Source organism: Capra hircus, chromosome 26 (genome assembly GCF_001704415.2).
Source record: "Capra hircus breed San Clemente chromosome 26, ASM170441v1, whole genome shotgun sequence".
NCBI lineage: Eukaryota > Metazoa > Chordata > Mammalia > Artiodactyla > Bovidae > Capra > Capra hircus.
In genome coordinates this window covers 38,475,144-38,501,729 of record NC_030833.1, presented here as the reverse complement: position 1 = coordinate 38,501,729, position 26,586 = coordinate 38,475,144, and the positions used below count along the sequence as shown (strand labels likewise).

General features: G+C 38.3%; 1 protein-coding gene across 5 annotated transcripts in view; it reads left to right on the top strand.

Moving 5' to 3' along the window:
• Window positions 1-25,577, top strand: part of PCGF5 (polycomb group ring finger 5) — a 115,040-nt gene extending 89,463 nt beyond the window's left edge. For 4 of the 5 annotated variants that reach the window (XM_018041378.1, XM_018041379.1, XM_018041377.1 and 1 more), the window contains exons 7-10: window positions 4,901-4,999; window positions 7,694-7,783; window positions 14,827-14,886; window positions 19,935-25,577. In XM_018041378.1, coding sequence (XP_017896867.1) covers window positions 4,901-4,999; window positions 7,694-7,783; window positions 14,827-14,886; window positions 19,935-19,982 — 297 coding nt within the window. In that variant the 3' untranslated portion in view covers window positions 19,983-25,577. The remainder of the gene's footprint in view (window positions 1-4,900; window positions 5,000-7,693; window positions 7,784-14,826; window positions 14,887-19,934) is intronic. The other variant, XM_018041381.1, reaches the window with a different exon arrangement.

Genomic DNA, 26,586 nt, shown 5'->3' with positions numbered 1-26,586 from the left:
CCACCTAGTGGCCAACATGGAGAATCACACCTCTATTTCTCCTTCCACCTCCTTTTATACCTTTGTTGGGAGTTCATACACATACACTGTTTTTCCCTTTTTAAGTGTAGTCACCAACTCAGACTCGAGTCGTTTCATGACACACAGCACCTTCAACCCTTTTATTCATTCTCTTCTAGTTTTCTCTTTTGTTTCTCTATTTTTATTTGCAACTCAAAAGCTATCCACGTCATGGCTAATACATTTTATGAACAGTGTAGTTGGTTTAGATGGATGTCATAAAGTACCTGAGAACTTTTCCTTAACTTCCTCTGTGTGATCTATAAGCCAGTGAGTTGAATTCCTCAATGCTGATTAAGTTTTCCCAGCATCTTGCAAAAAGAAATACATATTAGCATAGTGATTCAGTGAATATTATCGACTATCCCGTGGACGGAGGAGCCTGGTGGGCTGCAGTCCATGGGGTCGCTAAGAGTCGGACACGACTGAGCGACTTCACTTTCACTTTTCACTTTCATGCATTGGAGACGGAAATGGCAACCCACTCCAGTGTTTTTGCCTGGAGAATCCCAGGGACAGGGGAGCCTGGTGGGCTGCCGTCTATGGGGTCGCACAGAGTCAGACACGACTGAGTGACTTGGCAGCAGCAGAGGCAGCATGGACATGAGCAAAGATGTAAATAGTGAGTTTTTTCACTCAGGGATCTCTGGTTAGGTCTTACTCATGCAAACAGGTATAATAAAATAAGATGATAGATTTAGTTAAGAGAGATTGGTTGGACAAGACATGTGAAAGAGCACAGCAGGGGTTAGAGCAGTGGCCCCCGCTCCACCCTTCAAGGCCTGTCTGTTGGCATCTCGTGCTCTGCTGCAGCACCCTTCCCTGTTTGTCAGCCTTCTTTGCATAAGAATTTTTAATGACCTTACCTTTCTCTCTTATTCTCAGTCATTTCTGTAATCCCCTTTGGGGGAGGTTCTTCTTAATGGAGATTATGCTCATCCTTTAGCTCTCTAATATATACAGTTATTATCTTGTAGTGAAAATTGAGTCAATCAAAAGGTGGAGTATCTCTTCATAAATAGATGAGAAGTCTGCTTCTCTGCAGGATTTCTAGTATGAAAGTTATAAGTCATTGACTTTCAGATTCATCTGAAAAATTAACTATCCCCTGCCTTGGTACTGTTTGGCATCTTTGACACCTCACCATTCCAGTTGAGCTTTTATCTTTTCCCTCTTTCCTTTATAGATTTTTCTTCATTCTTGTGCCTTCCTTCTTAAAACAACTTTTACAGCTTGGCTTGTACTGTGTACTGACTTGACTTGGCTTGTGCTGACTTGCGCTGTGCTTTCCTGAGTCTCACCCTTTCCCTCTGGCCACTCCTATACTGTCTCTACTGACTTGACTTCTTCCTGTCTTCTGCTTGGTATGTGAGTGTAGGCTAATATCTCGCCCCCCACTCAGTTATTCTTTCTCTGTAGTCATCCTAGGAGGTCGCTTCTACTTTTTGTGACTTCCGACTATGCAAAGAAATTTTTAAATCCCCCTTTCCAAACCTGTCATCACTCCCAAGTTGAAGTATTATATCTCCAACTACTTTTAGTATCCTAACTAGGAGTTTGACTAATACATAAAACTTCACATATTAAAAGACAAATTCACTATACTGTACTTTCACCTAACTTTACTCCAAACATGCAGTTTCCCTTATCACTACCATCTTTTAACCAATCATAGAAATTCAAATTCTTACATTTTTGACCTTTTCTCCCTTGCCTTCAACCAGTCATAAGTCCTGCAAAATTTCCCTCAGTCTAAGAAGTGCTGCTGACATTATATGTAGATTTTTAAAAGTAGTCTGAAGTGTTTCCTGTATTCTTAATTTCTTTTGTTATCCAGGGCTGAGGCTGCAGCCTTAGTGTGTGCAAGCAGTTATAGCCACTATCAGGGTCAAGTAGTAAGTATTTCAGGTTCTGTGGGCTATATGGGCTTTGTTGCAACTGCTCAACTGACTTATTTTAGCACTAAAGCAGCCACAGATGACAGTGGACAAACCGCCCTTGCTGTGTCCCACTAGACGTCACTTGTGAGAAAACAGCCAGCCAGCCAAGTTTGGCTTGAGGGCCGTGACCGTAGTGCGCCACCTTCTAGAATCAAGTCTTGACTCCTTGTGTTAGCATTCAAGGTCTTTCATTAAAACCCCTGTGTTTGTAAGTTTATTTTCCATAATTCCTGGCAGTGAATCATCAAAATATGATTCTTGTCATTTATCTCTGAGCACCAACATAAATTTTGGCACCCATGTATCTGACAAAGAATTTGCATCCAGAGTATATAAAGGCTTATATTAAGAATATTTAAAACCCCTAAGACTTTGAACAATCCTTCCATTTTGGCATGTTCTTCTCTCTTCTCACCACTGTCCAAGAATTCTGTCAAGATTCAAGAGACTCCTATTTTTGTGATTTTTTTTCCCCCACCTTGCTGAATCCCTTCTGAAATTAGCTTGCATGTATTACTCAATTAGGGCTTACTTTGTTATTGATTAAATCAGTATTTGTGTTCTAAAGGTACCAGGCACTAATACTGCCTTTTATCTTTTTTGGCATGTGTCTTATCCTTGAAACTGGATTATATATTGCATAAAGGCAGAAAAATTACTCCTAGGTTCCTTTATAGCCTTCTCAACTATCTCATTCCTCTGTAATAGGATGAGATTCTCAGTAATGTATTGTTTATATAGTATACCTACTGCAGTTCAAACGTCAAGTCAGGAGCAAGAGCGCAGTGAAATTATTAGAATAAGGACCTTCAAAAATTTGCTCCTGCATAAAATCAGTGAAAAAGCTGGCAAAAGTTTTCATAATCAACTTTTTCAGAAATCTGATAGTTAACCAAAGGCTAAAACCCTTGCAGAAACCAATGGAGCAAAAAAATGTCTGACTCTTGGTAAAAATAATTTTAACTTGCCTTAGTCCCATCCTCTACTCTCAGCTCTGAAACAGCCTGGTAAAAATCACAGCCCATTATCGTACTGCAGCTTGTCAAGCACCAAAGGACAGAAGGGAGGTGGATCTCTTTCAAAGCCTAATTTCCAAATAATTATAATTTGTCTGATGGATCCTAGAATACTGTACTTAAGAGGTTGTCTATATTAGACCTGACTTGAAGCTTGCCTAATGGATAAACCTTCTCCATGGACTAGGGAGGAGCAGGAGGAGGAAACTAAAGACAAATAAACATTGTTGTGACTGCGTGACTGCCTGAATTATAAATAACATTTGGGGCAAAAAGTAGACTTAACCAAAAAGCCTAAAAGGAAAAACTAGAGAGGGAGATGTCTACAGATGTCAAGATGTATAGCAGCTTTGAGAAGCTCAAAAATATTCATGGGAATCTAGAAGGACACGTATATACACAGGATTGTGTAGATGCTCAGAAAAGACCTTCAGAGGCCCTAAACTCTCACCTTCCGCAGACATCAAGCCAGAAGTGAAGACCAAGGTAGAGTTGTCAACAGCTTGGTTAAGTGTTAGAGGTGTGCCCCAAAACTCACACAGAGTCCTTCAGCAAAGACTGGGAAACTGACTGGTTCCAAGGAAATCTCTGTTCAGTTGTTAGCTGACCATACATGCTGTAGAGAATACAGACTTTGCAGAATTAGTTTTAAAAAGTCATTAAATTATGACAGGAATCCCTGAGGAGCAGGCAGGAATTTGATTTCCAGTGTTACCACATTAAAATGTTCAGTTTTCAACAAAAAATTGTGAGATGGAAACAAAGTATAGCCCATATATAGGAAAAGCAGCAAATGTGGTGTAAATATAACATTTCTATGGAGAGAATGCATAGTTGTTATATTTTTATTTCCAAAGTACTTACACATCAAATATTAAATAATCCAAGCTGGAATTTCGTTAGCAATTGATGTCAGACCTTATTGGATTAAAAATTCCAAAAACAAGCTTTTACTACTACTACTTCTGCTAAGTCGCTTCAGTCGTGTCCGACTCTGTGCGACCCCATAGACGGCAGCCCACCAGGCTTGGCCGTCCACGGGATTCTCCAGGCAAGAGTACTGGAGTGGGGTGCCATTGCCTGCCTCGTTTTAAAACCTTTACTCTTCTGAGGTCTCTATACTTACTAGTAATTTTGAAAAGATGATGCATGATGACACCAGGTCATTTCTACAGGTTCTTTTATCATTAGACTTCCCTGCAGATGAAAATACACTTAAAGGGTCTTCTAGTACCCTCACAGTATTCTCTGACTCAACTGGGGCCTATGAAACATGCTAACAAGTCTGCCCAAGCTGTCTGGAAACCTTGGTGAGGCTGCGCTGGTGTGAGCAGACAGCAGAACGTCCGTGTGCGTCTGTCACTGTTCTCGCGCTGTCTGGAGGGTCAGTCTTCTCATTCGAAATGGGTCAGGTGCCTCTTGCTTTAGATGTGACTTTTAACTTCTGCTTTCTTCGAAATGGATACTTTACCATCTGAATTGTGATCAGGTGTTATTTGTAAATAGATTCGTTTCTGTTGGTCTTTGCTGGGAAATATATTTTGACTGGATAGGTCCACTTTCTGACTTCATGAATTAAGGAACGTTTCCAAATTGTTGACCTAATTTCCTAAGCATAAGTAGCAGTAACACTTTATATCTTTTAAAGATCCAATTGCTTGGTTTTGTTTTTGTTTTAATATTGATAACTTTTAAGATTAGGGGATATAATTTTCTTTCACAAATTGGGTCAGGTGTATCATGTCTACCACCTCATTTGTGGTGTTCATTCTAGAGTGGTACTTATATTTTATTGATGTTTAATGAGTGGATTCGTGCTGCTAAGGAAATGAGAAAACCAAAGCATAGTAAAATATTTTCATTAATAATCTTTATTTCCTTTAGGGTTTAATGAAGAAATTCATTCGGTGTTCTACACGTGTAACTGTGGGAACTATTAAAAAATTTCTAAGTTTAAAACTAAAACTTCCAAGTTCTTATGAGGTAAGTTAATAATCTAATCTTGATTATTTTGATAATTCTAATCTGAAGGGTAATTCTAACAAAAGAAAGTAAAAAGAATACATTTAATTTTGTGGAAACTTTGGTTATTTTCATGTCAAAATTTTAGTTTTTGGATGTAATATTCTATTTGTGTAATCTGTATTTTTGAATTTAATGTCCTGACTAGAACATGATACTTATAAATTTAACATTTTATAATTAGAGGAGATATTCACCATTAAGTATTCTTGAAATAAATACCCCAGCTAAAATGGATGTATTTTTTTTTTTTTTAATGCCTGCATGCTTTATGGCATGTTCTTTTTTTCAGTCTGAGACCTTTTCAATGCATTTTAGCATTCTTTGAAGACTTCTCTTTCAGAATGTAAAGCATTGATGTTTTCTGAAAAGGGATTTTGTGATTGGTACTCATTTAGTTCTGCCCTATGCAAAAGCGACACATTGTTCAGCCCTAGGTACCGCCAGCATACTGTGCCTACGTAAATGTAACACCCTGGTTTCTGTACAGGAGAGGTCAGTTGCCCTGATGTTGAGCACAGCACAGTTTGCGATGTGTGCAGTGTTTCAAGGATGTTTTCGTCCTAAAGCTGTGGCTGTGGCATGATGAGGGAGCATGGCTACCATTTCTCACGCACGCCGATGGCAGTCTTGCAACTTGTATTAATTTCCTCTTCCTCCCTTCTGAGATCCACTGCTGCTAAGTCGCTTCAGTCGTGTCCGACTCTGTGCGACCCCATAGACGGCAGCCCACCAGGCTCCCCCGTCCCTGGGATTCTCCAGGCAAGAACACTGCAGTGGGTTGCCCTTTCCTTCTCCAGTGCATGGAAGTGAAAAGTGAAAGGAAGTTGCTCAGTCATGTCCGACCCTCAGCGACCCCATGGACTGCAACCCACCAGGCTCCTCCGTCCATGGGATTCTCCAGGCAAGAGTACTGGAGTGGGGTAGCACCTAAAAGATCTTTAAGACCAAGGCTAGATTCCTGTATAAACAAAGGCATCAAAAGCAACATAGTTTTTTCAAGCTTATATACAATAGTATTCATATGAACAATCATAGCAGAAACAAAATAAGATTTAAACACAGGCATTGCCAGGCATTAAGTCTGTATCTTGAGGAAACCTCTGAACCTGAATTTACTTTAAAATGTCTTACAAGTAACTAATTAATTTATGGGTTAAGGATTAATTCTTATATGTTTGGTCCTACAAATGTAAAACAAATTTCCAGAGAGAGCAACTTTTACATTGGGGAAAAAATTGTGAACATTAACCAAAGCCATATGTGCTTGATAAAAAGTAAAAGATAAAAACAACTTATAGATATAACCACAGTGAAATAGAAAATGAAACTTTATAATTTGGTTTTGCTCTTTATTCTCTTCTTGCAGAATACCACTTGCAGTTTTATTTCCTTACTTTCAGGTGTGACTCACTGAGTTATTTTCTAGCTTTCAGGAAGTTATTAGGGCTGAGAGAACTGTTGCTCTCCTGCAGTCCTCCTGCTGGCCCTTACTACACTTCTTTATAGAAAAGGATGGAAGGGGAAGAGACTGACTCCACAGATAGCTTTTTTCCCATCCCAGTGCTAAGAACATTATGTATGATTTTAGTAGTAGTTACTCTTCCCCCTATTATTTTGCTGCGCTACAAGCAGGCCAGTAGTTTACTGAAGTACCTAACAGCTGGAGCTTCTATAACAGCGTTGGCAATTCGGGCAGGATGGTTTGTTTGGTTTTCAAATGACAATAATAGAAACTGTGTACCTGATTGTAATTGCAGCCTAAGTAAACCCCTTTACCTCTTTGCTTATGGATCTTACAGTCAAGATAAAGAAAATATAATTATCTGCCTGTTCTTTTAAAAATAAAGTGGTTTCTGGAAAACATTAATGTGGTCCCATTTATGTCACCATAAGTCATCAAAAAATTGATATAATTTAGCACCTATCTAGTGCAGTTGGAATTACACTCATTTGATACATAAAGTTTAAAACTCTAATTTCTGTTTAAATAATTCTTTAAAACCCTTAAAAAGTTCCTTTGGGAACTTTTCTGTAACATCTTACGGAAAAACTCGAACTTTTTAGCCAACCCAAAATTATGCAAGTCACCAACCAAGCAAAGCGGGAAGGGAGAGCCCTGGGAGATTCAGGCTTGTGGTCTGGTCCTTACTGTTCTGCCCGCTTGAGTGCCTCGAAGGCCCCCCAGACCACATATCCACAGCCATTCACTTTCCCTCTGCAGATGCAAACTGATGAAAGCAGCTCCTCCACATGAGAGAGTGATTCATAAGGTAAACGTGACAGGAGGAGCTGTGAGGTTCCCACAGTTTCTTCTCAGTCAGTAAGAGGCAATCACAGAAGTAAGTCTAAAACCTCAGAGGCTGCAGAGGCTAAGAAAGCTCACAGTGCATTTCAGAACTGTGTGCTGAGCTGGAGGTGGAGGTACGGGGCAAGACAGACAGTGGCTCGTGCTACTTATATATGACTTGTTACTACTTACGAGGTGAGCCTTTGTTTTTAACAGAAAGATCCGGTGTTCTTTTCAAATAATGGATACTACTTCTATTTTGATATGACTATTTGAATCTTATTTGAACTTTGAAAAAAATGTGTAAAACTCTTACGAATTGAGAGTTACTTATGTTAATGGATCTGTAACTATTCTTTTTAAAGTTGGATGTGCTGTGCAATGGTGAAATTATGGGGAAGGATCATACTATGGAGTTCATCTACATGACCAGATGGCGACTAAGAGGCGAAAACGTAACCTGCTTTTATATTTCCTATGTCTATAATTAGTTTTTTTATCATTGTGTTAATCAAATTTAACAGTTACTGAGACACTTTAAAAAAAAAAAACTAGGGAAAGAGAAAAAACTGGTTCCTCAGTGACTGCATGATAGCTGATCCCAAGACCAAGGTCTGTGTTAAATGTGGTTTTGTTATGTTTAAGGTGAGTTTAAAACACTGATCTGAATATGTTCAGAACTCTTAAGTGGAGGAGATGGCAAATTTTTTTTAAACCCCAATAAAATATGGAAACTTCTAAGTTCTGCCCTGACTAGTATGTTTAATGGTGCAGATATTTTTGTTTGTGGTAGAGAGGACAGGTAGGGTAGAATCGAGATACTCTTTTTTTTTCAGGTACCTTCTTTACACTGAAAATATAAGATTGGACCGAAGGGTAAGTGAGTTTGCAGTGGTTTCTGATACCAGATTTAGATTATTGTGCCTGAGGCCCCAGGAAATATGAGAGAAATGATTAAAAGAAGAAACCTAAGAACATTTTTTTTTAACCCCAAAGGAGTTGGTATTTTGAAATATATCTTTGATTAGGGTTAATGTGAACGTTCTAGTGTATCTTACCTGAGTTATATGTAACGTCGATAGGAGGGAAATCTGAAGGGGTAGGAATTGCAAGGCTAATTTGTAGCAGTAAGAAATACAGTAGTAATTATAAAAACACAAAATTAAGAACTGTAGCCTCACACAATTACAGTGGTTCAAAAATATATTGAATGTAAACATTTGTGGAGCTGTGTTTTCTCCAGAAGAGCTGTCTTGGTATGACACAATAATAAATGAAGCATGTAACTTCTTAAGCAGAACTTTTTTCAGTTTGCATCCCACTGGGATGCTGACGCCTTCTTTGTGAGGCTAAGTTCTCGTGACCAGGAGGAATAAATTACGTTCTAGTCCCGCCACCAACTGGTTGTGTGCCTTGAGGAACTCATGAAACCTCTCTAGGGCTCCTTTTTATTTTTTTCCTAATTGTCTTTGTATTTGGTAAATTAATGCTTGCCTTTCTATGACATTTTATATATTTTCAAATGGTTGTGCATACACCACCCTCTTTCCAACCAAAATTTCCAGGGACCCAGGGCAGATTGCAAGGGTGGTCGGTTCTCTCTTGCCCAGCCCTCCTGGGGCCTGTATATTGTGATATTACACACAACAACAGTACCATATTGGTGTAATTTTAGCTCTCTTTGATCATGGGACACTTCAGTGTGTGTCAGTGCTTGAAGTCATCGTTATAAATAGGTTTGCCTTCAGGTTAGAGAGATGTAACTAGTCATCCATGGCAGGACCTCTCCTGGCGCTCACTCGTCCTTCTCGAGGTCCCTTCCCAAAGGTCACCCACACTGCCAGTTATTCAGATGGCAGAGCCCGAAAGAGCTAATTCATAGAAATTGTCGTTAATAAAGTCTATTCAGTCTTCACTACAAGTATGCATCTGATTACACATTTCTGACTAGTTTAAATCCCCTGCTTGTGTAAGGCATATTTTATTAAAAATTGGTTCCAAAACATGGTTTTAGTATCCTAAGATTTTTTTTCAGGTAAAAACTAAATCAACAAATAGGAAAAAAATACCACACTTGATACTTGGTACAGCAATAAATAGCCCGTCTCATTTTTTTTAGCATGACAACTCTGTCTTTTGTTTGTTCTCCTCTAAACCCGTTTCTCCCTCAGCTTCAGTCTCAGCAGCTCTAAGATTAGTAGTTCATTTTTCTGGTTTCAGACCAAAACCCCTGAAGTCTGTCCTGATTAGTTTCTCCATCCTTAGCAAATTCTTTGAACTCTGCCATCAAAATACAAACCCAGTTGCATCTTAGCAGGTCCTCATTCTGGTCCGAGCCACCACCACTCTTCTCTGAAATTTCTGTAGAAGTCTCTTGCCGGGCTCCAGGCTTCTCCTCTGGCTGCCACCCGTGCCTCCTTCCATCTTCACCTAGCACAGCAGCAAATAACAACGTTTCCATGCTCGAAATTCTCCAGAAGCATCTAATGGCATTTAGGTGCAAGTTGCAGCCCTTCTGAGGACCTGTACCAGGGCAGACCCCACCCAGGTTTTCCTCCGGCTTCCACTTCACCCTTTGCTCCTACCCTCTGGCTTCAGTGGCCTCTGTGTTTTGTTTCCTCTGATGTGCCAGGCTTGCCCTTGCTTCCCCATGTATCTACCCACCTTGTTCCCTTTACCCCTTCAGAGAACTGTGCTTCTGCGTCACCTTTTCAGTGGGCCCAGTCTGACACCCTTAATCCCCTTCCTTGCCTCACCGTTTTCCATAGTATGCCTCTTGGTATGTTTATTGTTTGTTCCCAAGGCAGCTGGAATCTGAGGGCAAGGTGATGATTTGTTCAGTCTGAGTCTCCAGCACCTAAAGCAGTGCCTCGTACAGATACTCAGTATTTGCTTGAAGAGTAAATTGAATGAAAGTTGTGCCTTTTATAAGGCAATAGTTATGCAGATACAGCCTAAAGGTCATTTTGTTCTGTTCCCCATTCGTTTTCTGTTAATTTTTAAATTTTGCTCATGTTCCAGTTAATTATTGATAAATTCTGGCAGTTGGGGTAAATGTACAAATTAGCAATAAAGCAATTTTTTTGCTTGATTAAGCCCCTTCCAGCATATTTATTGCAGTCACGTCGCTTCCCATCTCTGCCCTTCACTGCCAGCAAGACACCGGATTGTCTGAAAAGCTCGCATTACTCTACCTACTGGCATTGCTAACTGGCTCTGTCTTGGGCTGGGATTGGTGTTATTTCCTAAACTATTGACCAATTTATGGTTCTTTCACTTCTTGTACTTTTTTCTGTTAAACATTTAATCTACCCAGGATTTGTTCATTTACACACACATCTACAGTGAGGCTTAGACTCTCGATTTATTCTAAGAAATTTTTTTGGCGGAAATACAATTTATTGAATGATTCACAATTTGCGCCTCATTGTTTTGAGATCTCACCATTGTCTCTGCATATGTGTCTAGACATACGTGTACACATGCAGATGTGATATCCATTTATGTTTCTGGACATTGTTTTGTCCTTCTGAGCAGGACTTATCCTACCCCCAGCATTTCACATTATAACTTTATTTATAAAAATCTGATCACATGACATCTCTACCTAAAACTCTTCAGTTGTCCATTTTCTTTGGGATATATTTAAATAAAGTTCAAATTAAGGAAACTAGTTGGGCCTTGTATGTTACTTTATGATGTCTATCAGTATTTGTTAGGTCAGGGTCTTTATTCTTATTTTCTTAATTGTATTGGCTAGTTTTCCCCGTTTATTTGGGTGGGCTTGCGAATGGGATTGTGACTGGTGGTGGATTAAGCTAGGCTGACTGGGCTGGCACTTTCGGTCCTTTATTCAGTTTGGTGCTGCGGGGTGCTCGCTAAAGTTCTCTAGTCCTCTTCTGTCTGAGTAAAGCCTGTGGTTTCTTCCCTTTGCATGTTGGACACCACCTCTGACCTTCTGGACCTTTGGCAAGGTGACCCCATATTCACATCACCTCTTCCCCATGTCCTCTTGCTAGACTCTTGGGGGAATCTCTGGCAGCCGATTTGCCTCCACTCCTCAAGAGCAGGACATTTCTGCCTGTCCCACACGGCGTCTGGGCCACTCACCACCTTTGTCCTGGGGCCAGTCCACTTCAGGCTCAGCCTGTTTGCTGTCTTCTCCGCTCTTTCTGGATCCTTGTCTTCATCATGTTGCGTTTTTGAAAGACTTTTATCTTTAGGAATTGCGTATCTGGTCAGACTTAGCTAAGTCCTAGAAATTTTTCAGTTCATAACAATATTTGTGCCTCAAGATCAGTGTTCCTCTTTGGCTTATTAGTGGGAGAACATGAACTTTTTTAAAACTGTTGCTTCTCAAACTTGGATGCAAATCACAAAACACCTGGGGATCTTGGTAAAATACAGATTCTGATTCAGTAGTTCTAGAGTGAAGACAAAGCTTCTGCCTTTCTGAAAGCTCCCAGGGGATGCCTGTGCATCTCATCTTTGGACCGTCCTTTCGGAAGTGTGTCCCACTTCTGATACATCTTTCAGGCTTCCCTGGTGGCTCAGACAGTAAAGAATCTACCTGCGATGTGGGAGACCCGGGTTCGATCCCTGGGTTGGGAAGATTCCCCTGGAGAAGGGACTGGCTACCCACTCCAATACTCTTGCCTGGAGAATTCCATGGACGGAGGAGCCTGGTGGGCTACAGTCCATAGGGTCACACAGAGTCAGACACAACTGAGAGCGACTAACACTTGAGTAATAAGATTTTAGGAGACGTGATGGATGACCGTTGGTTTCCTCTGTGGTTTCCCCATCTGTACTAATACATGTATTCTGCTTAACATGTCCATGCAGTGTTTTCATCACATTTTTTAAAACAAATGGGATCATATGTATTGTTTTGCAGCTTCTTTTTCTCATGTGCTGATATGCCTTGTGGAGAATCAGTAAATTTTAAAGTAATTCTTTGTAACAAATTTTTAGTATTCCATTTGTGCAGCTATAGCATAATTTGGTTAGTACTCATTTGGTGGACATTTTTCAAATTGACATTACAGACATGCTGTATTCCAGTACATACATCTTTTTGCACATGGGGGAAGCATATTCGTTGGCTACATTCCAGGTGTGGATTTCCAGCAGAATGTGCATGTTTTAAATTTTGATAGATACTGATAAATTGTTCTCTAAAAAGGTTTTCGCAGTTTATAGTAACACCAATAACGTGTGAGTGCCCATTTTCTGACACCCTCCCGAGCACTGCGTGTCTTCACTTCCGTGTTTCTGGCGTGAAGCTTCTTTCCAGATCCGCGGCCCCCTCTTCTTCCGCCATGAGGTCTGTGTGCTTCTCGCTGACCTCAGGAGTCCCTCCGTGTCTGGACACTCCTCTCCGCCATGTGTGTTGCAGCTGTTTCCTCCCAGTCGCATTGTGCTGCGTAGTTTGCCTCGGTCTTTTGATCCTTAAACTTGGAGTAATAATGCCGATCTTAACACAGTCTTAGTAAGGACTGATGAAATGTTATTTAATAAGGTACTTAGCAGGGGTGCCTGACATAATAAATGCTGTATTATTAATAACTCACGTATGTTTGCTTTCATTATTATTGTAATTCTGAACTCCTACGTTGCTCTCATGCCTGCAAGCTTACTCTCCATATCTGTCTCTTCAGCCTCAGCTTTCCCCGTGAACTCACGTTCTTCCTGCCTCCCTTTCCTTGGGTAGGTTGAGTACCTACTCTCAGGACTCCCCCTTTCCCAGATAACCCTGGTTGCGTTTATGGCTTCCAGCAACCGCTGCCAGTCCCTGCCTAAAGTTATTCCACCATGTTTGTCTTGCTGTGCTTTCTTTGCGTTCAGTTTAGTTCAGTTCAGTCGCTCAGTCGTGTCCGACTCTGCGACCCCATGAATTGCAGCACGCCAGGCCTCCCTGTCCATCACCAATTCCCGGAGTTCACTCAGACTCGCGTCCATCAAGTCAGTGATGCCATCCAGCCACCTCATCCTCTGTCGTCCCCTTCTCCTCCTGCCCCCAATCCCTCCCAGCATCAGAGTCTTTTCCAATGAGTCAACTCTTCGCATGAGGTGGCCAAAGTACTGGAGCTTCAGTTCAGCATCATTCCTTCCAAAGAAATCCCAGGACTGATCTCCTTCAGAATGGACTGGTTGGACCTCCCTGCAGTCCAAGGGACTCTCAAGAGTCTTCTCCAACACCACAACTGATACCAAATAGATTAATAAGAAAAAAATACCACTTAGTGAATCTTAACTCTTTCCACCCAACTCCTTCCTTGTTAAATCCTGTCTGGGACTTGTTTGCATAGTTAGGCAAAGCCTGATGGGTCAGAGGAGGGGAAGAAGGTTGTCAAGGAGAGCAGTGCAGGGCGTGTCTTAACAGTGTGGATGAGCCCTGTCCAGAAATTCAGAGACTAACTTCGAGAGGAAATATTGTTATCTATATTTTCATTTTGAAGAGTCTGCAATGTTGAATTCATATATGTAAAATTTTAAAGTGTATGTTTTTACATTTCATAATTCCATTATAGTTCAAATATTTGTGCTTAATAAGTGTTCAACATAATATTGAAAAATCAAGATTTGGCAATGACTTTTAAAATATGAATGGCTAGTTGCTCAGATGGTTAAAGCATCTGCCTGCATTGCAGGAGACCCAGGTTCAATCCCTGGGTGGGAAAGATCCCCTGGAGGAGGAAAGGGCAACCCACATTCCAGTATCCTTGCCTGGAAAATCCCATGGACAGAGGAGCCTGATGGGCTACAACCCATGGGGTCGCAAAGAGTCAGACACAACTGACCGACTAGCACACAAACTGTTAAAAGACAGTGGATTTAGAATTAAATCTATTCACTAGTTTAAAAACATATTCATTATTTGGTTTACTCATAAACCTTTTATTGAGTGGCTGCTGTGTGCCAGTTCTGCCCCTTAGCTATTAAGATTGCAGCTATGAATGAGATCAGACTCGGGGAGCTCACACTCAAATGCTATTAAAATAGTTATGGAGACCAAGAGTCTAGTGTGAGGAACGTAAAGAACCTAATCTTAAGCAGAAAATGGATCCCCTACAGGCTGAGGCAAGTTCCCTGCCCCCTTGCAGAGCTCTGAGACTCTTAAGCAGTGGTTGAAGAAGAGATCTAAGAGAGATTAATCACAGGCAAAGATGGAAGAAAGAAGGCGTCTCTCCTGGATTGAGAAGGCAAGGGTTTTCTCATGAATTTAGTATTTGAAGAAGAGATGGATAAGATAGGTCACCATTTTGGTAAATATTTACAGAATGTTAACAAAATTCATATTTAGAGACTAAAATTATTTCATGTTAAAATTTACCAGTCACTTAAGTTATTAAAGTCTTTTTCCAAAAACAACTGCCATCTTTTGGAAAGTGTTTACTTAAAATTAATCATGTTGCCTCATGTTTGACATTAGAATATTTTAAATATGTATCCAGTTGTGGATGCCTCTTATCTGATGAGTTCATCTCCTCCGCAGTTTCGGTGTCTGAACTGCTCAGCTTCGCAAGTCTGCCCTCAGGATGGCCCTTTGTATCAGGTAAGAGGCACTCACGACTGTACATATGACCCTAACGATGCCTGCCCACCACAGAGGTGACTGCTTTCACCCCAGACGCAAGGTCCCAGACACGTCACTTGGCGAAACTCAGACCTATTTGAGCTACAAAACTTCATCTTTTCAACTTATGTCCCCAAAGTTTCTACTTATTTTAGTTCTCTTGAATTATCTATTTAATTTTATCAAACTAAAAATTAAGTTATAAATGTTAAAGCCATTATTTATGCATCCATCAGTTTTAATAACTACCAGCTTCAGCCTGCAAGAAATCTCTGCTCCATATTGAATCTCTGCTTTGTACTTAACACTTATTTGTGTGTGGGTTTTTTTTTTTTCATTGTTTATTCCCCCACAAGTGAAAGAAAAAAATGCCAGATTAGGTAAGGCTAAATAACAGCAATAGCTAAACGCAGATGTGAGCTTGCTTACTGAACCTGCCCTAAGGACTGTAGTGAGCTACCTCTTAGCACAGAATGATACTGAGCGGATATAGTAATGCACTGAGAAAGTGAACATGCCTCTGAGGAAAGTTTATCTAATAAAACTGCATCTTAAAAATTTGGAAAACAGAAGAGACGAAGTGTGTAATATAGTAAGGATTACTGCTGAGTACAGAGATGAGCTAGGCTCAGCCTTAATCCATGTTTTAGTCATAGTATTTGTTTAAAAATATAGATTTTTAATTAGTCTTCATTATTTTCTTGGCGCCAAGAAGGGAGAATTATAATTATATACAACCTTAACTAGCAAATTCACCTCTGATGTTGCTATTTTAGGGTTAGGACAAATAAATATATGTTAACTATTGAAAGAACCATTTCAAATCAAAAGTGTTAAATTAGCCATTTATCTAGAATTTCCCTCAGTCTCGTTGTCAGTTCTGTGATAGTGCAAATCCCCACACTCATTAAAATGTGTGTTTCTTAATACACACTGGTTAAGTCCTGGCTGTATGTGTGTTTAGTAATGGAGTAAGCAAATTTAGCAGTTATAAAGGCCAAGAGAAAATCATTTAGAGAAAAAAAAGCAGTCATCCTTATCTTTATGTAATTGAGGGTGGGGGGTGAGTGAGTAATTTAACTGAACTGTTGAAATGTGTGTAGATGCTGTAGCTGATTTTAACTTCACAGCTGATTTGGGGATGAATTGTGGTGTTCCTGGCCTTCAGTTATAACTCGTACATATATGGCTTTTTGCTTTTATTCTCGGCACTGATGTCTGTTTGTTTCCTGAGAAATAAAGGTATTATTAAACTCTGATCTAATGTTTTAGGAAACTAGAGTAAGACCAAGTTTTCAAAAATCCACACACATTTACCTTTTTTTCTGCAGCACTTTATTATGGAGTATAGTCTGGTCTGCAAGTTGAACTTGTAATTAATAGGAAGCATCTTTAGCCAAAAATCAACTAGAAAATTTCAAGGAAAAAATTATCACTGTTTTATTATAAGAAAATATTGTATGTGTAGCTTTATATGATTAAATCTTTAATTTTGTGAAAATTTGGTGGAATCGTTCTGTAGGAAAAATTCTAGTGAACCACCATTCACCCAAGAAAATGTAAATCACAAGTAATGAAAGACATAGAACAGTATTAAAGAGTTACTTCCTCAAAGGATACCTAAATATAAAACTACTTTGAATGGACACATTCTCTCAAATTTTCAGGAAATAGATCCTTCCCATCCTAACTTGTTAATTTTAAGTAATTGAAAAAGATGGAATTTTACCAAATTCATTTTTCAGATGTAACATAATCATGAAGGCAAAAACTGATAGAGAACCTCCAATTAGAACACAATATCAAGTCTCATTTTGAACATAACAAAGATGATAAATAATATATAAATGTACTAAAATAATATGCTAGAAGAATAAACCAAGACCAAATAGTATTTTTATCAGAAATCAAAGAATAGCTTAATGCTGGGGGGAGGAATTATATATATTAAGTAAAATAAATGTCAGTAGATACTAAAAGGGCATTTGGTAAGATTCACGTTTTTCCTACAAGCTTATTTTGAAAATTTTTCAAGACAAAGAAGTTGACATAACACAAAGAAATATCCTTAACTTTTACATTTATTAGTTAACATTTTGCTACATTTTTTGCCCCTTCTTTCCCTTTCTTCCTCTTTTCCTCTCCTTATCTTATTAATCTTTTTATAAATATATCTCTTGTTTCTTTATGGAGCCATTTGAAATTAAATTGCCCATATCATGACAATTGACCACAGAGTACTTCAGCATATATGTTCCCTAAGATTAAAGACGTTCTCATATATAGTCACAGTACATCATACACAACAGATTTAAATATAGTGGTCAGTTCTTCCTATAATTATGAAGTTTAATATAATTTCAAACATTTTTTATTTCACCAGATTCTTGTTTAACTTGACAAAGCCAGTCATTCTCTAGTTCATCAGGAAATACAATTTGGCACTTCTGGTCAGTCACATTTTTAAGTGAGTAATCACAGGGCGTATGCACAGCCACACACTGAAATGTATTTTAAAGCTGAAATAATTAAAATTGGGTACTGACTTAAACAGACACATGGATAAAAAGCAGAGCTCAGGAACTCGCTCTAGTATGTACGAATCTATAAAGAGTATTTCAGATTAATGGCAGGTACCAAGTGTCATTAACAAATGTTTACTGAGCACTTAGTTATGCATTGGGTAATCTTGTAGGCCCTGGGAACACAGAAGTAAAAGTGAAAAAAATGTTTCCTTCATGGAGCCTATACTCTAATGATGGTAACAGATGGAAAAACAAGTGAGTAAAATTTATTGTGTTAGAAGAAAAATTGAAGTAGATAAATAGAATATTTTAGATGAGCTAGCTAAGAGAAGACCACTTTGAGGTGGTGATTTTTTGACCAAAAAGAAGTGGGAGTAATAGCTGTGTGTCTCTCTGGGGTAGAGCTTTTCAGGCTGAGGATGGACAGAGATATAGAGGCAAGGTCATGTCTGGTGGTTTAAGGGCTGCAAGGTGGCCAAGGGGCCTGGAGCAGAGACAGCAGTTGGCCGGGGAATTGGGAAACCTGGAGCGTAGATGTTGGGGTAGGATGTGATCTTGTAGGGTTTGTTTTCAGATAACTGTTCTGAGACTATTAATGATGGTGGGGAATTCAGCCCATACCTCACATTGTATGTGTTTCTCATGGTTGAAATGGTGCACATTAAAAATGAGACCATCAAAGATCAAGAAGAAAACATAGCTAAACAACCAATCTCAGAGTAAAGATGAACTTTCTCAATGTGTTTACATGTAAAAGGAAAAAAAAAAAACAGACAAATCAAGTTGACTACTAATGCTGAAAAATATATGGCAGATGTCACACACATTTTTAAAAGTACATGTAAAAATACCATAAATAAGGAATATTTGCATATATACAAACAGAAACCAAAAAAATTTCAACCACTGATGACCAAGCCATTTTACTTCCCTCTTTTCCTTCATCGTAGTAGAACTGGTAATGAATTCTTTTACACATAATAATGGATTTTTGAATGAGTGACTTATTTGCAGAAAGTGTACAGGTTTAACAGAGTCAGGAATGGAAAGCAAAGCTAGAAAGGTTATTGTAGAGAGAGACAAGCTATGGGAAGAGTTGGGTAGAATGGGAAGAAGTCAGGTTAGGGTAGTAAGATTCTAGGTAGCAGTCTCTACATCTGGCTGAATTTCATAAAACCCAGGGAGTTTTCTAAAATAGATTTCAGTGTCCGCTCACAGATATTCTGATTCAGAGGGGACAGAATAAAGTGTAACATAAAAACAAGTAAGCAGAATTTAACCAAAATAGATTTAGACCATAGACTCTCAGTCCACCCCTTTCATCTATAGGAAAGGAAACCATTTTCTCACAGGATGTTTGCATTCACCTACAAGGAGACAAGGGGGAAAAAAGCCAGTGGCCATCTCAGCCTTTCTTGGTTCCATAAAAGTAGCTCCTGGAAATTTCATTTTAAAAAGGGGAGTCCGCAGCTTTCAGAAAAGGAAAAACCATCGGTTCTTCAGACCCTTTCTGACTTTGTGATGTTTGAATTCTACATTTTGCAAAACAGAGGGCAAAAAAGACACAAAAGTGGTGTTGTGGCTTTTCCCACAGAAAGCTGTCTCCTCTCCGGGGCTACATGTTGATAGCTTCCCTGTGTGGAGCAAGCTGAAGGATAGTCTGAGTCACTCAGTTTCATGATAGTCAAGTCCAAATATTTAGTAGGATCGATTGTTGAAAGGAGGCGGTAACCTAAATGTTTCCTCTAACAATTAGTGACTTGTTTTTCAGCATTTTTTAAAGGACCATTAAATTTTAAATGCTAAAAATAAAAAAGTGTCAAACTTACTTAAAATGTGTGATTTGTAAGCAGTACCCAGCTTCCTAGATTCATAGCATGTGTGTGTGTCAGTCGCTCAGTCGTGTCCAGCTCTTCGTGACCCCGTGGACTACAGCCTACCAGGCTCCTCTGTCCATGGGATTCTCCAGGCAAGAATACTGGAGTGGGTAGCCGTTCCCTTCTCCAGAGGATCTTCCCAACCCAGGGATCAAACCCGGGTCTCCCGCATTGCTGGCATATTCTTTACCGTCACAGCAGAAGGTCTGTTAATTTGTGATTCAGTGGACTCACAGAGAGAACAGCTCTGATGGAGTCCAGCCTGCAGGCTGGTCTTGTACAGCGCCACAGGAAAATGAGTGAATGCCCCCCAGCAGCGAGAGCGTTCTGTCCTCACTAACCCTGGCTTGCCCTAAGTACTAACAGTAGTACTATTCACATATACAACCACTATGACATCCACAGTCTTTCGAACTTGACTTTTGTTGCAAATTATGGAAAAGTTGACTGTCTGTAGAACATAGTAGTTTAAAAATATAATGATAATTAGTCTTAGCTGTCATAATCACTATTCCCAAGAACTGTTGTAAACCATAACTGCACATTTTTTTAAAGTCTTTTATGTATAATCTGTATTGTTTTTGTATCAGCACAGTCTTATTCATCATCTGTTTTTATTTTATAGTCATACCCCATGGTGTTGCAGTATCGACCAAGAATTGATTTCGGTTAGACAAGGGGCCCAGACCCCACTGATGAACCCCGCACTATGTGTTACTCATCGACAGACTGCACAGTGAAAGGTGTGTGGACTAGAGGGACACAGCCAGATTGTCAGCATGCGAATAAGGCCACTGTCTGTCTCTAACTTGTCAGTTGCATTTATGTTGTTTCTATTAAGAGCAAACCAAGTGCCATTCTGCTACTGAACCATCTGCATAAGGTATCTGTGCCGTCTCCCAGTGTACAATACAAGTCATGGTTGGAATCAGTAGGTGTGCGGCCGTGACCTAGCCTTCTGAATATTTTGCTTGCCTGTTCCAAGATTGTTCTAATGTTTGATTACACTAGTAATATGGCTCAATCTTTGTGGTGTTGCAGTTTTCACATACTTACTATTTGATTCATTCTTGTTTAGAGTACTGTACAAGGAACTAATAATTATTATCTCTTGAAATTATTTTGTATGGGGAAATATATTTAGAGAAATGGCCTTTGAGCCACTGTCCTGTTTGCGGTAAGCTTTTTGTGTGCAAAATAGTTCACTCTTGAGTGTGCAAGTCCTTTTGGGAAGAATTCCAATTGTTCTGTACATTAGAGCACATTATGACTGTAGGCATTTGGGGTCATCTGTCTGTGTAGCCTACCAGTCACACAAGGAGGGCCTGTTTGCCTTCCAGAAAATGTACGTGACTCCTTGGAGAGTGAAGTGAGATTCATAATCATTTGAAATGTTGGCAGCTGATCACATTCACTTCTAACAAAACCCATGTTTCAGTGAGGTTACTCTTTCATAATGCCTTATGATGAGTGGGTGCTGCTTCATGAGACGTCATTGCCGCTGTGTAGCCCACGTTACTGCGTGCATCATGATATTGTGGTTCTTAATCTAACAAGTACATCGTTTCCCTTTTTCAGTTGGCCTTAGGTGTGTGTCAGTGTGGCATGCAGAAAGTTATGATGATTTTAAATACTAGGGTTTTTAGAGCAGATAACATTAGCTATCTTATGGATTTCAAAAATCTCAAAGCAATTGTAGGTTAAAACTGTTAATAACCTGTCACATTTCCAAACCATATGCATAAACTAGAACAAATACTGTGTCATAGATAAATATGCTAACCAGAATTAATGGTTTGACGATATTTCACTTTAGATCCTGTAGTAATTAGGGGGGACTGGGATTATTGTTTTATAAATAAGTTCTTTAAGGTCAGAGCTATATAATGTCCTTGGTTTTGCAGTTTTGTTAAGTCTTCCATTCCTTTTGAGATGAGTCTGCAAGTCAACAAAAGTCTTGTTACCTTAAATTATATGAAGAACTTCATTTTAAACCTCTTAAAATCTACATTGTTTCTCATAAACTTTGGAAATTAAGTTTGACTAATTGCTTTGAAACAAGGTTAACCTCTGAAACTTAGGAAATAATCTTAACAGTTAGGAAAAATACTTGTTTTAGAAATCTGACATGAGCACAATCTGTGTGTTACACACATAGCTTTTATACTGCATTTTCCAGTAAAATGTATCAGAAGCTAATGCCTTCTAAATCTCAGAATGCTTCTTAGAAATAAAAGTGTATGACTCTAAGAAACACAAAATACAGCTAAATCTTCATTCATTTCACAATATAAAAGGCTGAAACATCATAATTATCTTTTCCGTATATCTTTGTTTCAAGTCAGAAAGTCTAAAGTTTTCTGTTGTTTTTGGCCTGACTTGTGTGGAAAAGGTCATGGCAATATTTTTTTTAATTTCATTTTGTTAAATTGTGTTTGTGCTTGGAAGGGCTCACAAACAGAATTTAAAAGGCAGATTTTTTGTTAACTCTTAAAAAATGGTTGGAACAGACCATTACACTAAACCAAAAACTGAATTTACTCTCCAGCTACAGAAATTATTTTGCTGTGCTGTGAAATCCAGTTCCCTGACATCTCTAAGGCATTTGTAGATTTCTTACAAATTAGTCACATCTAGGTCAGTGATGACTTATGGAAGTTAATTTTTAATTAACTCAAAATGAATTGAGAGTGCATTTTAAAAACCACAAATGAGACCTGGATGTTTTTGGGTCCCCAGCCAAAACTTACAGCCTTAAATGAGTTTTATATACATGATCTCTTTCAATTTGGCCGGTTGCCTCATCTTATGTAATGTCTCTATTTTCCAAGGAAATATATAGGAAGTAATTATGGAATTGAGAATAGTTTTATATAGAATTCCTTTATTTAATGTGACTGTATTAACGTTTTTATTGAAATGCAGTGGAATATGTGCCAAAACATGTGAAACCCTCGCATAAAGAAGCGCATCTGTTATATGGGGAAAGGTACACACTTTATGATGGTCCTGAATAATGTGGTGTTACTGTTTGAGCCACAGACTTCTTCATATATTCAACTATGGTTTTTAAGTATGGGACTACTTTCATGTCTAGTAATACACTAATCCCTAGTTAATTATCCCGAGTCAGGTTGTGAAATTTGTAAGAAACCAGATATAGAAAAAATACACAGGCAAAAATACATAGGTGGTCAGTTTTACAAACTTGGGGTGCTAATAAAATTTATTCTTTATACAAATAGCCTATATGAATAATCATCTGAATCTTCAAAATTGGAGAATAAAACTAAGTTTTTCTTTAGTCTCTTATTTCTTAAGCAACAAACTGAAAGAACTTTACTTCCACAAAAGATTTTGTAATCGGTTATCTCTGCTTTAGATATCATAGGTGTCCAAGGGTCAAGGGACCTTGGATCTAAAGAAGTCCTGTGCGTTATAAGACATCAGTTTAACTGAAGTAATCACATTAGTTAATAGAAAAATCCAAATATGGCCCTTACTCCAGGTTAACAAAATGCTTATAAGTATTTCTTAAAAAAAAAAAAAAAAAGGTTCACTGATGAGGTGATATTAGGTCATTCAGTCTGGGGTCCAGGCACCTTGGGTGATGCTTTTAGAAAAATACATTATTTCTCTATTCATTAAAAGTCTGTCCCATATTAGTATGCTACATTTTATAAATGTAATGAGTTTGCTCGACTATATGTAACCTAAATTAAAATGATTCTTTAAGGGGGAAAAAAGTATGTTATATAATATTGTGAACTGTTTAGCTTTATTGAACTATTTAAGAGAAAGTGCCTCATTGCTAAAGTGCATTTCTGTTTTAGATTTACCGCTTAAGTTTTGAGTTTTCTGTCCCTGTCTCTTATCAATGGTTTTATATCTAAATAGGCTCTTGTAAGTTAGAGTAATCTCTTTTTGAAAGATTTTCATAAGAAAATAGATATCACCAAAGACATTTTAGTGTTAATAACCATGTTAGAGAGACAGTTTTAACTGTTTGGAGGTTGGAAATTTTTAGACTGCAATTTACTTTTATATAATTAGGCAATAACCTTGAGTAGTTGCTAAAATATCACCAAAGAAAGACTTTAAACTTAATTTTCATGGTAAGATCAATCAAATGCAGGTTTTTCTTGCAATAATCAGAACATACTTCGTTTCAGCCATGTTTCTTGTTTTTCTAGCACCATCTGACAGATCTTAGGAAATTCTCAAAGGTGAAAATTAGATTAACACAACCAGTAGCCTCTCTCTGGATGAAAAATGGGAGAAATACATAGTTTGGAGAGAAAATTGAAATTGAGATTTTAAATTCTAATTTGAGAAGATTTTTATCCCATGGAGGCGATATGGACTAAAATTATGCTTATTTAGTTCCTGGGTTCTTAGTAGTATGAGAAATTTTATTAAAGACAGACTTTGCTAAAAGTGCTGACATGCTTACTTGTGTAGAAAACAGTACATTCTCTTTTTCTGTATCCAAAAAAAAAAAGTTTCCCAAAGGCCTGTGGGGTGTTTTCTTTTCTTTTTTTTTTTTTTAAGTAACTCTTTGTCTTGTTTCTCAGTAGTTATTTTGTTTTTAGAATTTAACCATACAGCCAAATTCGGGCCCCAGCTGAAGAGCATGTACGTCAGGTTAAGCCCTGACCTCACACTGATGTTCTGGGGAGCCCGTGCTGTGGGCCCACACTAATGACGTCTTCCTGACAGGCCACTAGGTAAACCTCCTGGGCCAGGGTAAAGATGGATGTACTCATTACATACTCTGGTGTACCATAGGACTTTTCCAGCAGCCTCTACTTTATACCAGTGAGATGTAGATACTGTTGTGGGCATTACAAAAAAAGAGTTTGCCATAGCTTTAATTTTATGGGTTGGAAACATAAAAATATGAAATGCTGTCATTTTAAGATACACCCCTTTCCCTACAATAAGGAATATAACCTGTCTGACAGATCTGGTTTATAAAAATTGAAAAACATGCTAAAACTCAAACCCTCTGAAAGCACAAAATAACCAAGTAATTCTGGATTTACTTGATACACTTAGTTCATTAGTATTTCGTTGAAAAAAGTTCAGATTGAAAGTTCTTTAAAAATACTTAAATATTACATCACAGCGTTTTCATAGTTTTTTCTTAAAGCAGTAGCATTTCCCCAATAACTTAAAAGTGATTCTCTTCCTACTGTAATATAGTTTTCACAAGTAGTGTGTTTATTTGCTATCCTGACTATATTTTCAAATACAATTAAAATGCTTGAGCACTTCCTTTTTAGAAAGTTATGAAAGTAAAAATAATTTAAAATATGTCTGTATACTTGCTATGCCCCTTTTTCTAGGATTCAGAACTTGAGACATTATTCAGAAATGTGTTTTAATTTTAATTGTCTTTAGAATCAAGTGAAACATTAAATACTGGGTCCAGTTTTCTTCCATTTTTCAGAGCTTCATGGAATAAGAAACGAATCTAGTGTAAACTGAAGATTAAGTGTTTCTGGGCAGTGCAGAGATGGTGGATAGATTATGTGTATGTGGACTCCACATCAGTCCAGCACAGCAGGCGTTCTGCACATTAGAAATGGAATGGGATCAGCCTAACATTGATCGGGGGCAGTTTTCTTTTGCTATATTTTTTTGAATGGGGATAGGGGCCCAAGTGTCCTTATGAAGCTGTGGTCGGCGACAAGAGCTTGTGGGGGGAGCACCAGTGTTCTTCGCTTCCTGCTTCTGGCAGCACAGCAGCAAGCACCAGTTCTTAACAGAGTAGCCCTCACATTAAATTAAACCATCATAGACTATATTGTACAGTTCTGTTGCTAATTTTCCTTTGAAATATGAGATATTTTAAGCTTTCTTTTTGTCAAAAGTGGTAACATCTTAATACAAATAAAAACCTTTTTGTGGTTGTAAGATTTAGCTTATGAATCATTCAAATTGAAGTGAAAGATTACCAGGTCATTGTTAATGACTTAGTCTATTAAGAATATATGTATTTTTGTAAAGGGAAAGCACTTGTAGATATTTAATCAGTACTATATGTCTGTTTTGCAGAAATAAAATGCTGCTTAGAGATTCTCTTTAAATATTTTTTATTTTTGTGCTCAAATGTATTTTCTGTTGATCTATGGAATGTTCTGTACAAAGCTGTATGGTTGTACTGTTGGGCTAGATACTTTTGTTTTTTAAAATCTGGACTTAGCCAAGTATATTTGACCATGTTAAAAATAGTATCTTTGTTATTAAAAACTTGATTGCATAATTTGTTGTCTGTCATCCTTGATATCAGTAGTTGCAGATCGTAACCTTCATGTAAAAGTTTCCATTAAGTATTATTGTCGGAGAAGGCAATGGCACCCGACTCCAGTACTCTTGCCTGGAAAATCCCATGGACGGAGGAGCCTGGTGGGCTGCAGTCCATGGGGTCGCTAAGAGTCAGTCGGACACAACTGAGCGACTTCACTTTCACTTTTTACTTTCATGCATTGGAGAAGGAAAGGGCAACCCACTGCAGTGTTCTTGCCTGGAGAATCCCAGGGACTGGGGAGCCTGGTGGGCTGCCGTCTATGGGGTCACACAGAGTCGGCCACGACTGAAGCGACTTAGCAGCAGTAGCAGCAGCAAGTATTACTGTAGCAAATTTTATGAACATTTGTTGAATATTTGAGATAAAAAATCTTTGGGAAATGTTTGTTTACTTTAGAGATGGCAGACTGGCCCTCGAATAATACTACAATTTTCATAACAGTAGTATGCAAATTCTATTCAAGTTCCCATAAACTACAGACCAGGAGACACTGGAACATATCCAAGGACATAAAATAAGGTGCAAAACGTTCATGGTCCTAAGGTATTGAAATCATACAGAGTCTGTTCTCATCACTGTGGAATTATGTTAGAAATCAATACCAAAAGATATGTGAAAATAACCCACATATTTTCAAGTGCAGTGTGACATTTACCAAGAGGTCTTTGACTTAGCCATTGAAAGGCTTAGTAAAGTTAAAAGACTGAAAAAAAAAAACAGGGTCACTACAGAGAAGAAAACATTTAAATGAGAAGTTAATATCAAAGATACTTTAAAAACCCCGTGTATTTGGAAATTAAGTGTCCACTATAGGAGCTATATGAGGTATATTAGAAAATATTTGTAAACAATAAAAATGAAAAGAGAATTTATCAGAATTTGTTGCAGTTAAAGCTGCTCAATGCAACTAAATACAATGGAATCTTGAATAAGGTATGAAAACAAATAATGGACGCTAGCATAA